The 13,249-nt window shown below is 33.6% G+C and overlaps 1 protein-coding gene across 1 annotated transcript; it reads left to right on the forward strand.

Annotated features, from left to right (window-relative positions):
• Positions 1 to 9,304: 9,304 nt before the first annotated feature.
• On the forward strand, positions 9,305 to 11,352 carry LOC140180733 (uncharacterized). The gene is made up of 3 exons (XM_072222014.1): positions 9,305 to 9,643; positions 9,963 to 10,144; positions 10,548 to 11,352. The coding sequence occupies exons 1-3, from the start codon at positions 9,305 to 9,307 to the stop codon at positions 11,350 to 11,352; spliced, it is 1,326 nt and encodes a 441-aa protein (XP_072078115.1).
• Positions 11,353 to 13,249: the final 1,897 nt, after the last annotated feature.

Below are 13,249 nucleotides of genomic sequence, written 5' to 3' on the forward strand. Positions count from 1 at the left end.
CTAATAATTTCTGTTAATGGCAACAGTAGCTGTAAGTCACCAATAGGATCATGTGGAATGACACGTCGATAACGGTAAATATCATTGTACCTTTTTTCCCATCTTGATTGGATTTTTGGCAACACAATCTTGGTGCATGTTCACAAGAAACAGGCCCAAATCCTATAAGAAACCCTACATACGAAATCAGATGCAACATCAAAAAAGTCCTCAATTATACAGTGTTGTTACTGCTATACAAAACCCCAATCAATTAATATCATATAAAACCCAAGTCAGAAGCAACATCTATCCAGTCCTGAATTTTACCCGAATCAGAAGCAACATCCAACAAGTCGGATCAATGCTACTCAAACCCTACATCAATCAACATCCTTTATTCAATACTAACCAAGTATCATCTGTTATTTGCTATTCACCCATCAAAAACATTAAAAGTGTAAGTTGGATTTGGTTAAAAAAAAGAATGAGAAAGGTAATGATTAATAAATCAAAACATGGCCATGAATATGGTAAATAGAAAAGTAGTTATCATAATAAAAAATCCTTTCAAGAAGTCAGATAAAAACTAATCTCAACCTACGAATATGTTCAATTTGTAAAACTTACCTCAATGCTTATTATTTCATTTTGATTCATAAAAAAAATGTAAGAAGTGTACGGTCCTTTGCACTTTCTGTCTCTTATATTAATGTTTATTATTCTAAGTGGTCGATGCTACAAATGCTGTTGAATTCTTCCAATTGTATGAGAGAGTTTAATCTAAAGTTTGCTAAGAAGTACAAAACCATAACCTGAACTAAGCTACCCATGTAAGAGTTAATTGCCAAAAACCCCATTAATTTCCTCACAAAGCTACGTGTTCCTTAAAGTTTGCTAAAAAATATGTTATAGCCATTAATTTCCTCACTAATTAACTACAAGGCTCATTAACTTTAAGGAAAACTTTACTTAGCTTAAAAAGTCAGCAAATTTGCAGAACGCTTTCAAGTTCGAGTTATGTGTTACTAGTCACTCGATTACTCGAACTACATATGTCATATTTCCAGTATCATGATACTCTTATATCAACCCCATCAGTTAATTGCTCATCACTTTCAAACTTGTAGCATCTTTAAGGAACACAAAAAATCAAAAGAAACACTATAACAACACCATGTCCAAATCCTTTTATAAAAATCTGCAGATGAAATCAGAAGCAACATCTAACAATTCCTTAATTATGTCCAAATCAAAGGCAACATCCAACAAGTATCATCCACAGTACTCAAACCCTACATCAATCAAAACCAACTATTAAATAATTACCAATTAGTTATGTGAAGGAAGGTTTCGAGGCTGGAGCATGGGACTTCCTACTACGTTCGGCTGGGCAGAGCAGCGAGGCTTTAACGACACTGCCAACACCGACATGCAGCAGCAGCGGCGCACCCTCAGTGAGAAGGAGAAACACCTTGTTCCTCGCACCTGGGTGGACGGAGGCGTGACGTCCAATGAAGGCGGAGGAGATGTTTACCCGATGATCCTGGTACTTTGACGCAGCCGTGGATGGTTTTCAAATTCTGTTGCGGTGAAATGGTAAAGGGGGAGGAGAGGGTTTGGTTAGGGTGCATTTTGTTTACCTGGGTGAATTTTTGGATGTTGCTGAAGTGAGATGGGCTTTGGGGTCCCAGTCCAAGAGGAGTTGGAAGGTTTTTGGCTGGATCCCCTATTGGTTCCCTGACATTATTGCTAATAAAATTATGGTAGTACAACTAGGATCGGCAACTATCACTATTTGTGCATATCCAACTTGTTCCAGTTTGATTGGAGTGGATAGAGTTGATCCGGAGCCATCCAACCCTATTGAAGTGGCCAAGGTTGGTCTAGAGTGGTTACAAGGGTGAGATGGGTGTTTACGGATATAAATAATTCGATTATTCATCTAACACCGACATAATTCGATTATATTGATCATAGATTTAAAATAAATAATTGGGTATAATCAGATCAGATTTATCAAATTTTACCTTAGTTAATTTAGATATTGATTTTGAAATCGTATAATTCAAACCAATTCAATTATCAAATTTGTTTAATATTAATTAAAAATAATATATATATATATTTGGTTGAGTTTTTTAAATATTATAAAAAGATGTGTGATTTTCTTTAATATTTGTGTATAGGTAAGTTTGACATTGTTATGGAAAAGAAAAAATTTTTTTGTCAGAATGGTAGAGACATTTTGTATGTGGTTAAAATTTTTTAATGGTCAAAACAAAAACAATGCTGCCGTTTTGTGTAGAAATAAATAATAAAAAATAGATGGAAGTGAAAAATGGCGCTGCTGTTTTGTGATAGAGTAATACTTTTTAATTTAAAAAATAGAAAACAGTGGTGCCATTTTGTGTTGAAACGAATTTTATCGTTGAGAATAGTCAAAACGGTGTTGATGTTTTGCAAAAAAAGTGAAAACGTCGTCGACGTTTAGTACTAGTGTGAATAAAAAAAGTGTAAAATTAGCTATAAAAGGTATGTTGGTGTTATGCTGGAAACACTTTGAGCAGAATAGAAAGTGAGAAACATAAAGTTCTTTGTCTTTAAATTTTGAGAGAGTTCAGAACTCTTAGTTCTTTAACCGTTGAAGTTGTTCTTCATTTGTTGAATGAAATAAGTTGTAGGTAAATATAGTAAGTGTATAAAATAGAGAGTTATGTTAGTTTAAGAATATATTTCAATGGTCAGATTTTGCATGAAACACACGAGGGTGTGAGTTTTTTGTGTGAAAATCCATGTGTTATTGTTGTTCCTCTTTCAATAAAATATGAATGACTTAAGAGTATACTTTGTCAGAGTGTAGATCATCAAGGCCTGAAGAGAGTGACAAATATTTTGTACAGGCAGTCTGTGTTAGTATTTGGTAGTTTCGTTCAATTTCAAATAATGCATGTGGCTGATGAAGTTGGTATACAAGAAATATTTTTGGCCTACCATCAAACTAGAGCACGAGTCTCACTTATCGAGTTATACGTTGAGTTCGAAGAAATCGAAGGCGTCAATTTTTCAGAACCCAATATAGACTGGATGGGTTATAATACCGAAAATGATAAAGAGTTTGAAAGTAATTATCAAGTTGTTGGTCCAACTGAAAATGTGGAGGAAGATGATATATCAATTGAGGGAGATGTGGCGGATGTTGCTAACGCACTAGTACATCAACATCTATTTGGAGAGTTATCGTTTATGCATATTTTGAATCTTGATATCATGTAAGTACCTGAATTTTTTGAATATGTTAATACTATTATTATTATTATTATTATTATTATTATTATTAGGATTATTTGAATTATTATTAGTATTGTATTGTTACGTTGTTGTTGTTGTTGTTATTATTATTATTATTATTATTATTATTATTATTATTATTATTATTATTATTATTATTATTATATGTGTTATTAGGATTATTTGAATTATTATTAGTATTGTTACATTATTATTATTATTATTATTCTTAATTATTATATATTATTATTAGTCTTGTTATCCAACGGTGGTTATTATTATTATTATTATTATTATTATTATTATTATTATTATTATTATTATTATTATTATTATTATTATTATTCGTGCAGTTTCTGCTGTTGTCGCAGACGGTAAATTCGTTGTCGGATTGGAATTTAACTCTAAAGAGGCTATGATTGCAGCAGTTAAAGAGTATACCATTCAGAGGAGCATCGATTATAGGGAACAAGTTATGATTAAATTATCAAAGTTAGTTTCAAAAAGATAGTATTGTTAGGTGATAAGGAGGTATAACGGTAGTCACACATGCATCAGATCTACCATCTCTCAAGATCATTGATAAACCCCAATTTTGTGGTTTATCTTGTGCTTAATTTAGGAGATTTTATCAACTTTTCTCACATTTATTCAATGAAATGGCATGGTTTCATGACTTTCTCCTAATTTGTGTTTAAGAGTAAAAACATGCTTTTTAGGCTTTTAATTTGCTAATTTTAATTCACCTTTGATTCCACTAGATGCCTTGATATATTTGTTAGTGAATTCAGGTTGAAAAGGCTAGGAATGGATCAAATGAGTGAAGAGAAAAGCATGCAAAGTGGAGAATTCATGAAAAATTAAGGATTTGGAGTGCATACATCGACGCGCACGCGTGACAGACGCGCATGCGTGAATATGAAGTCGCATGGCGATGCGTACGCGTGACATGACGCGTATGCGTGAGAAGAAAAATGCCAGACGACGCATATGCGTGACCCATGTGTACGCGTCGCAGCTCGCACGTGACCTCATTAAAGTGAAAATGCTAGGGGCGATTTCTGAGCTTTCTAGACCCAAATCTAACTGATTCCAGAGACTATTTCATGCAAAATTCAAGATGGGTCAAGGGGGGAGCAATGATTGGAGTTTTCATCATGCTTTAGTTAGTTTCTAGAGAGAGAAGCTCTCTCTTCTCTCTAGAATTAGGTTAGATATAGTTTAGGATTTCTTTAGATCTAGGTTTAATTCATGCTTTGATTTACTTTTCCTTTCTAATTTCTTGTTCCTTTACCTTTGCTTTCCTAGTTTAGTATTTTACTATTTGTATTTGTTTACTTTGTTGTTGATGCACTCTTGTTTCTTCTATTTTTTTCCTTTAATGCAATTTATGTTTGATTTCTTTTATTATTGATTTCAATTATTGTTGTTAATTTTCTTGCAATTGGTAGTTATAGATTTACATTTCTTGTCATTTTATCTTGCTTTCCTTTTGCGTCTTCCAAGTGTTTGACAAAATATTTGGAAGGATGTTAGAGTAGATTTTCTATTCTTGGCTTGGGATGGTAACTTATGTGAACTTGAGTTGCTAATGTCCAAGTGATTGATGATTGGTGTCCATTGACTCTAGCTTCAACTAAGTTAATTAGTGAGGTGGCTAGAACTTATGGATTAGGATTAATGTAGCTCATTTGACCTTCCTTTACTTGTTAGAGGATGACTTAATGGGATTGATCCTTGCAATTATCATGTTGTGGTTAGTAACAAGGATAAAGATCCTTAACCATCAACCCTTGCCAAGACCTTTTTATCATTTGAGTTTCATTTACTTTCTTGTCATTTATGTTTCTTGTCCTTTATTCAAAACCCCAAAAATATACAATCCATAACCAATAATAAGAACACTTCCTTGCAATTCTTTGAGAGACGACTCGAGGTTTAAATACTTCGGTTATTTTTATTGGGGTTTGTACTTGTGACAAACTAAATTTTGATTGATGATTGTTTGTTGGTTTAGAAACTATACTTGCAACAAGATTTTCATTGAAAAATTCTACACCAACACAACTTTTCTTTTCATCAATCATGCCAAACTGGACTCTGGTACAATTGCAGAAGCGATAAAACCATTAGTTGAAGCCGACCCATCCCTAAAGGTGAAGTCTGTAATTGCTGAAATGCAGTTGAAGTTCAACTATACGATAAGTTATCGTAAAGCATGGTTGACCAAGCAAAAAGCAATTGAGAAAATATTTGATGGGTGGGAAGCTTCTTATGAAGCTTTGCCGACATTGTTTAAAGCAATGGTTGCAAAAGAACCATCAGCAATTGTTGAGTACGAAACTGCATATGCTTACCGAGGAGATGAGTTGGATGAGGATATAAGGATTTTGATGTGAGTATTTTGGGTTTTCTATCCTTGTATTAAAGCATTCAGAAGCTGCAACAAATACTTCTAGTGCATAGTGATTCTAAACTTGTCACTAAATAACGTCATTCCAAATAGACACATTATGTGACATTTTACATAAATTTTCCTGCTTATTGGGTCAGTCAAATGTTGGCGCCGCTTTAGGGTGCGGAACCATGCTAGCTTGATTCCGCTTCCTCTATGGTCGTTCGGGCCAAGAGCACTACTAAATTAGATCATGCACTCGTTCTCTAATCCACTTGTATTGTGGTCAGTTGTTTCAGTAACTGGCAAGCCGTGAGTTTGGAGTCCAAAAATCATGGCGACGTCCTCCAAGATAATCGTGCACTCTCCGTGTGGAAGATGAAACGTGTACGTCTCAGCCCGCCACCTTTCAACTAGTTCATCTATAGTTGGACCATGAGAGATGATCCTTCCAATCTGAGATATATGATAGAACCCACTCTCTCTTAGTTGTTCTTCCACTCTAGCATCATATGAGTCTATTTGGTGTAAGTGTCTCGTGTGTAAATTTCTTGAACTTTGAAAACAAAAGTAATAACTAACGGTCAATAACTAGAACTAGTCAATAATTACTATTACTAAATTAATACTCAGTTTAGTAACAAATATAATTAATAATTACTAAAAATCTAAATAATTTATAATTACTAATTGAATTATTAATTATTAAGCACAATAGTAAACACAAAATTACTTACATATACAGAATGTTAAAGATATTCTGATATATACTCATCATCACGTGTGATGTCACGCTTTTTTCATCTTTGTTTTTAACTCTACAATAAAAAAATATACGAACAATTACTTATATTTTTCTTTTTTATTTTTTACTGAAAACATTAATTTTAATAACTCTTAATCTATTTATTAAACACACATATCCTAAGTATTAATAATTATCCGACCTAAATCTGTTTCCATTATTTCCCAATATATATTGCCAAAAAGCCTAAAATTAGTAAACATAGCTAAAATTTGGTAACAATAATTTTGTTTTTCAATAAATAATTAAAATAAAAAAAATTAACGGTATATATATTAATAATTAATAATAATTCAGTTTTATTATTAAAAACTAAACACACTACACATATAAATTAACTAGAAATTTAAACTAATAAAAACTGAAACATCTAACATTTTATATAAAAAAAATTCTAAAAATAACCCATACTCATTAAATAATAATCAAGACTTCACAAATTTATTTTATTATACACAAAAAGGTAATTAAGTCATTATTCAATGTTTTGAAATTAGTTGAGAATTCAAGAATTAAACTTAAATTATAGATCTACTATACTCAACCCCACTTGTCAGTGAAAAATTGTGGTTTAATTTAATTGAATTTTAAATGTGTGCATAACAACAATAATGTATCGTCTTAGCGGTTTATTTTGAATTATTTAAAAATTTTTAATAACTTTTTTTTATTCCTCCTTGTCTCGCTACAAATAATCATTATAGATACTCTGTATTTGTTTGCTTGAACTGAATCTTGTGTTTGCTTGGTTGCTACTAAATCTTATTAGTATTGGTTTAAGTCTATTTTTTTTATTACAGGCTTTTAATAGTTGTCTTTTTGCTACTGTTGCCGATGCCACCTATCTTGGTTTGCTTCTCCTGTGGTACTACTGTTGCTGCTAGGGTACAGATTTAGTTTCTGCAGTGCTAGTTGACTATCCTTATTTTAGTTTAATTTGAAAAATTCCGATAGCATCTGTAGAGGCAACTACGCTAATGAATGTTAAGTTATAATAACTTATTTGTTTTGTAATAGAACCTCTATAATTGGAGGTCATGTGATCGTGGTTCTCTATGTCCTAACCTCATATAAACTACACTCCTTAGTTATCATTAACTCATTGTTGGTTGGATCCTTCAATTGCTTTTATCATTAACAATTTTTGTTATCAATTTGCTAAACTTCAAAACATCATCCATTAATTTGTTATTCATGTTATGTATACTACTTAAGTGCTTTTCTGAGGCAATCACTACAAGGCTTTCTTTAAGAATTGCTAAAACTCAATTTTTTTATATATTTTTTGTTAGTTATCTTCAAAGTATTTTGGAGGTTGGAAAAATATTGTCTCTTATTAGTTACATAGGAAGCTAGATTTGCAGTTAGTGAGACTAACATTAATTAAGGACTTTAGAATAGGAACTTAGCTATCTATTTGAAATACATAGATTTTCAATGGATGTCTCCAAGGATTGGATGGATACGCCCCATCATTTGAAAGAATATCAACTCGGTGTAGAAAGATTTTTACATTTTGCTTTTTCATCAGCAGGAATTCCTCAAGCGGAAGAAATTCAATGCCCATGTAAAAAGTGTTCTAATAGACTTTGGTTAAAGAGAGATGACATGTATAACCATTTAATATGCCACAGATTTGTAGAAGGTTATAGGCGGTGGTTTAATCATGGAGAATCACTTGCTGCTATGGATATTGACAGTAAGACAGACGGTGAATATAACTGTAATGATAACATTGATGAGCTGTTACGTGATAGATTCAGAGATACTACACAATTTGATAGACAAAATACAGGGCCCAACGAATGTGCAAATGAATTTTATAAATTGGTGGACGAGACAAGCCAAGAACTATACCCCAGGTGTAAAGGATTCACAAGATTATCTTTTACTATCCGTCTTTACCTGTTAAAATGCTTGCATGGTTGGAGTAACGCGTCGTTCACTTCTCTTTTGGAATTATTAAAAGAAGGAATGCCATATTTGAATATCCCTACTTCTTTTGATAAAACCAAGAATATGATAAAGAATTTGGGTCTTGACTACCAAAAAATCGATGCATATCCTAATGACTGCATGTTGTATCGAAACGGGCATGAGAATGATGTATCGTGCCATGTCTGTGGATCATCCCGTTATGTTGAGCATCCTGTTGTGGAAGAGGATGATGTAACCTCATCAAGAAAGTCTCGTAAAGTTACTGTGAAAACTCTAAGGCATTTCCCTTTGATTCCTAGCTTCAAATACTTTTCATGTGCACAAGGACGGTTAAAGCTATGTCTTGGCATCATAATGAGCGTGTTAAAGATGGCTCATTAAGGCATCCTGCTGATGGTGAATCATAGAAAGCATTTGACAGTCAACATGAAGATTTTGCGAAGGAGCCTCATAATGTGAGACTAGGCTTAGCAAGCGACGTGTTCAATCCATTTCGAACTTTGAGCAGTACACATAGTATATAGCCTGTTGTTCTGATGGTGTACAATCTACCCCCTTGGATGAGCATGAAGCCTGATTATTTTATGCTCTCTTTACTCATTCCTGGACTACAATCACCAGGAAATGACATTGATCTCTTTCTTCAACCGGTTATTAAAGAATTAAAAGAATTGTGGGAGTCAGGTGTAGGAACATATGACTCTTCAAAAAACAAAACATTCAACATGAGAGCATGTCTTTTATGGACAATTAATGACTTTCCTGCATATGCTATGTTATCTGGCTGGAGTACAAAGGGAAAATTGGCTTGTCCATGTTGTAATGATGAGACTTCTTCTATCTATTTGAAATATAGTCACAAGATTTTTTATATGGATCATCGAAGATTTTTACCCATGAATCACCCGTGGAGGAATAACAAAAGATCTTTCAATGGAAAAATTGAACTTAGGTCTCCACCCCAGTTGTTAGAGGGAATAGTTGTATTTGACATATTGCAAGAGATAGATAACTCTTTCGGGAAGAAGCAAAAGAGATCAAAGAATGGGCTATCAAACTGGAAAAAACGGTCAATATTTTTCGAATTACCATATTGGAAGTACAACATGTTTAGACATAACCTTGATGTCATGCACATAGAGAAGAACATAGTTGATAGCATAATAGGAACTCTATTGGATATTCCCGGAAAGCAAAAGATCATGCAGCTACTCGTTTTGACCTTAAAGACATGGGTATCAGAAAAAACTTTCAGCCGAAAGATACGAAGGATGGAAAAAAAAAACTAAGTTAGCAAAGGCATGCTTCTCAATGACTCCAACAGAGAAAACAATCTTTTGTAGTGTGATGAAAGGGGAAAAATTACCAGACGGAAGTGCTTCCAACATCTCTCGATGTGTGCAACAAACAGAAAAGAAGATTTCCGGTTACAAGACCTATGATGCTCATTTCATGTTACATTACTTGTTGCAAGTACCAATCAAGATCATACTTTCTGACCATGTTGCCATCACTCTAGTTCGATTATGCTCATTTTTTCACCGGATATGTCAGAAGGTAATTAGCCTAGCTGAGGTGGCAAACTTAGAAGCAGAGATTGCTGAGACATTATGCCAACTCGAGAGGATTTTTCCTCCAAGCTTTTTTGACATAATGGTGCACTTGCCTATTCATGAGGCAAATGAAGTGAGGTTAGGTGGTCCAGTTCAATATCGTTGGATGTACCCTGTTGAACGGTATATGTGCACACTAAAATTGTATGTTCGTAACAGAAGTCGTCCAGAGGGGTCCATTGCTAAAGGATATTTGGCTAATGAGTGTATAACTTTTGCTCAAGATATTTGCATGAGAATGTTCAGATAAGATTCAATAGAATCCCTCGAAACAATGATGAGTGTGTTTAAGATGAGATGCGAACTCCCAGTTTGTTTCCAAACAAAGGATGTTCCTTGGGTGGAAAAATGGGAAACGTGTTCATCTTAGATGAAAAATCAGAAACACAAGGGCATGCATACATCCTGAACAACTGTGATAAGATCGAACTCTACATGAGGTATTTTGTTTACTTTATTATCATATGTTAGTTTGCAATTACAACATCGTACCTTACTAACAAATAAGAATATTTGATATCTTCAGAGAGCATGAGAGTCAAGTTAATGATAACAATCCATGCAGAACGAAGTGGGAGAAAGCCAAAGACCATAGTCAACAATTCTCAAAATGGTTTAAAGTTCGTGCCATGAAAAAAGATATGCCTGGTTGGGCAAAAGGGTTGGCTAGAGGTCCAAATAGAGTTGCAAAAAGATTTGTAGGTTTTGTTATCAACGGGTATAGGTTCCATACAAGGCACCGTGATGCAAGACGTAAAACCCAAAATAGTGGTGTCATATTAGAAGCATTGACTCCTAGTTTTGCTAGTGTGAAAGATAAGAACCCAATTGAAGCAAAAGTAACCTACTATGGTAGAATAGCTGATATATTTGAGTTAGATTATTATGGCCAATTTAAAGTAGTCCTATTTAAGTGTGAGTGTTATACATTTGCAAAAGACCACTTTGGTCTCTCATATGTGTATTTCAATAAAAAATGCTACCAAGAAGAACCATTTGTGTTAGCATCTCAACTAAATCAATGCTTTTATGTGCAAGACCCATACGTGAGTGACAAACACTATGTTATGAAAACAATTTCGAGAGATTTATTTAAAATAAGTGACGAACTTAAGTCTGATTCCCCCACAATATATGCAAGGGAGCCATGTGAACCTGAAATGATTCCAAGTCTTCCAAATGATAATGGCGAATTTGATCTAGTGAGGAATGATCTACGAGCTACTATCATAGATATGGCTCCAAACATGTTTGCTAAGCAACGTTGTGAGAAAGTCAAGGAAAGTGAATATGATGAGTACATGGAAGATGTTGATTTCGATTCATCTTGACATGTGTTTATCTTTGCATTTTTTTGGTAGTATTTTAAATGAATTACTTTTGTTGGTTATTTTGCTTATTTAGTTACTTGCTTGTGCTGATTATGTTTATTTAATTAATAGAATTACATTTTTTCTTCTTATTTCTTATGCATGCAGAATGGAGAAAGGAGAGATCACTAAAAGAAAAAGAATAATTACCTTAGGTCAAAAGAACACGAAACAGAAAAGTATGAAAAAATTAATTCTTTTGAGGTTATGCAAGTTAAGTCAAGTGCTGAATTGCTACAACAATATAATATTAAGAGAGAGAAGATCATGGCTGACAATAAGAAAGCTAGGTTGCAAGCTCAAGACCCAAAAGATCCAACAAGAAAACAACCCTTCACAATAGTGGAAGATGCATTTGAAGAGCAAACTAGGGCTTCGAAGAAGAAAAAGAAGGTCCAACCAAACTCACTTTTTCAAGAATGTGAGCATAATGGGAATAATTCAAAGGCTGCTAAAAAAAACTCCCAAAGTGGGAATGAGACAATGTTTCAAGTTGAAAAGAACTAAAAAACTGGGAATAAAAAAAACTGTTGAAGATGATACAATAGATCAAGATGATGCAAGTTCTAATGAGGAGGGAGAAGATACAAGTGAGCTGAGCATAGAATCAAACAAAAAAGGAATGAGTATTGACATGTATTTTAAAGTGCATGGGATTAATTTCGAAGACGAGGAAGATGAGGAAAATGAGGAAGATGAGCAAGATGCTGCAAATATTGAGGATGGTGGAGGACAAGCTAGTAATGAAGGTACTTTTTCTTATCTCCCTTATTGTCTAATTATAGCTTATATTACTTTTCAATTAGGTAGAGTTAAAATTCTGTTATTCTAATTGAACTTAGGCACTAAAAAGAAAACTCGTGGCAAGACCTTATGCAAAAAACTTCATGCCACTGATTTTAATGATCGACGGGAGGTGGAGTTTTTACAAGGACAGCCTATTGGTCCAACCAAGGAGGTCGTAGCTAACCTAGGCCAATTTTTGGGTTCAACAGTTAGAAATCCTTGTTTTGTGACTTTGCTATACATTAGTTGACATGGTGTGCCTGATAATATCAAGAAGAACATATGGGAGTATGCCAACGTATGTAAATATGCCTTTATGGATAGTTTTTTTATTTATTTATTTGTTATGTTGTGTGTGCTAACCTTTGGCATTCTAATAGTGTTGCATAGCAAAAGTTCATTCTTCCAATAAGTTCAAAGCTGTGGGTCATGCGGAAATTTTGTCGTGCATGAAAAAAATACAAGGGTGAAATTAAAAAAAGAACATTTCTTAAAGTACAACACAAAGAAAGAAATGATAAAGAACCGACCATTAGAGATTCCTGAATTTCAATTTTGCAAGCTAATTCGGTATTGGAGTCTTCCCGCTATCAAGGTAATGTTATGTCTTCTATTTCTTCTAGCTATCCTTGATTTTTTTGTGATTAAACTTGGTATTTCAAAAAAGGTGATGTGATTTTCAAAGAGAAAGAAAATGTGTCCGTTAAGAATAATATCTCTTTTTCATGTTTATATTTAGGCTATGTCTGTTAAGAATACTGAAAATAGGTCAAAGCAAATATGTCCTCACCGAATGGAATCCACAAATTTTGCAATAGTGCGCAAGCAGCTAGTAACATAACTTATTTTTTTGTGATTTCTCCTTTATATCCATGTTATATTGTCTAGTTAGTATGCTTCATGTAAATTTTTCTCTTCATACTCTAGCGTGACTCTAAAGAGAACAATGAAGAGCCATCAAGGGCTGAAGTTTTCACAGCAACTCGCAAAAGTAAAAATGGAAAAGAAATTGATGCTAAAACACAAACAACAATTGTGAGTTTGTTTTGTATTTGTATTTGGATTTCTACAA

This window comes from Arachis hypogaea, chromosome 17 (assembly GCF_003086295.3).
Source record: "Arachis hypogaea cultivar Tifrunner chromosome 17, arahy.Tifrunner.gnm2.J5K5, whole genome shotgun sequence".
In the NCBI taxonomy this organism is placed as follows: domain Eukaryota; kingdom Viridiplantae; phylum Streptophyta; class Magnoliopsida; order Fabales; family Fabaceae; genus Arachis; species Arachis hypogaea.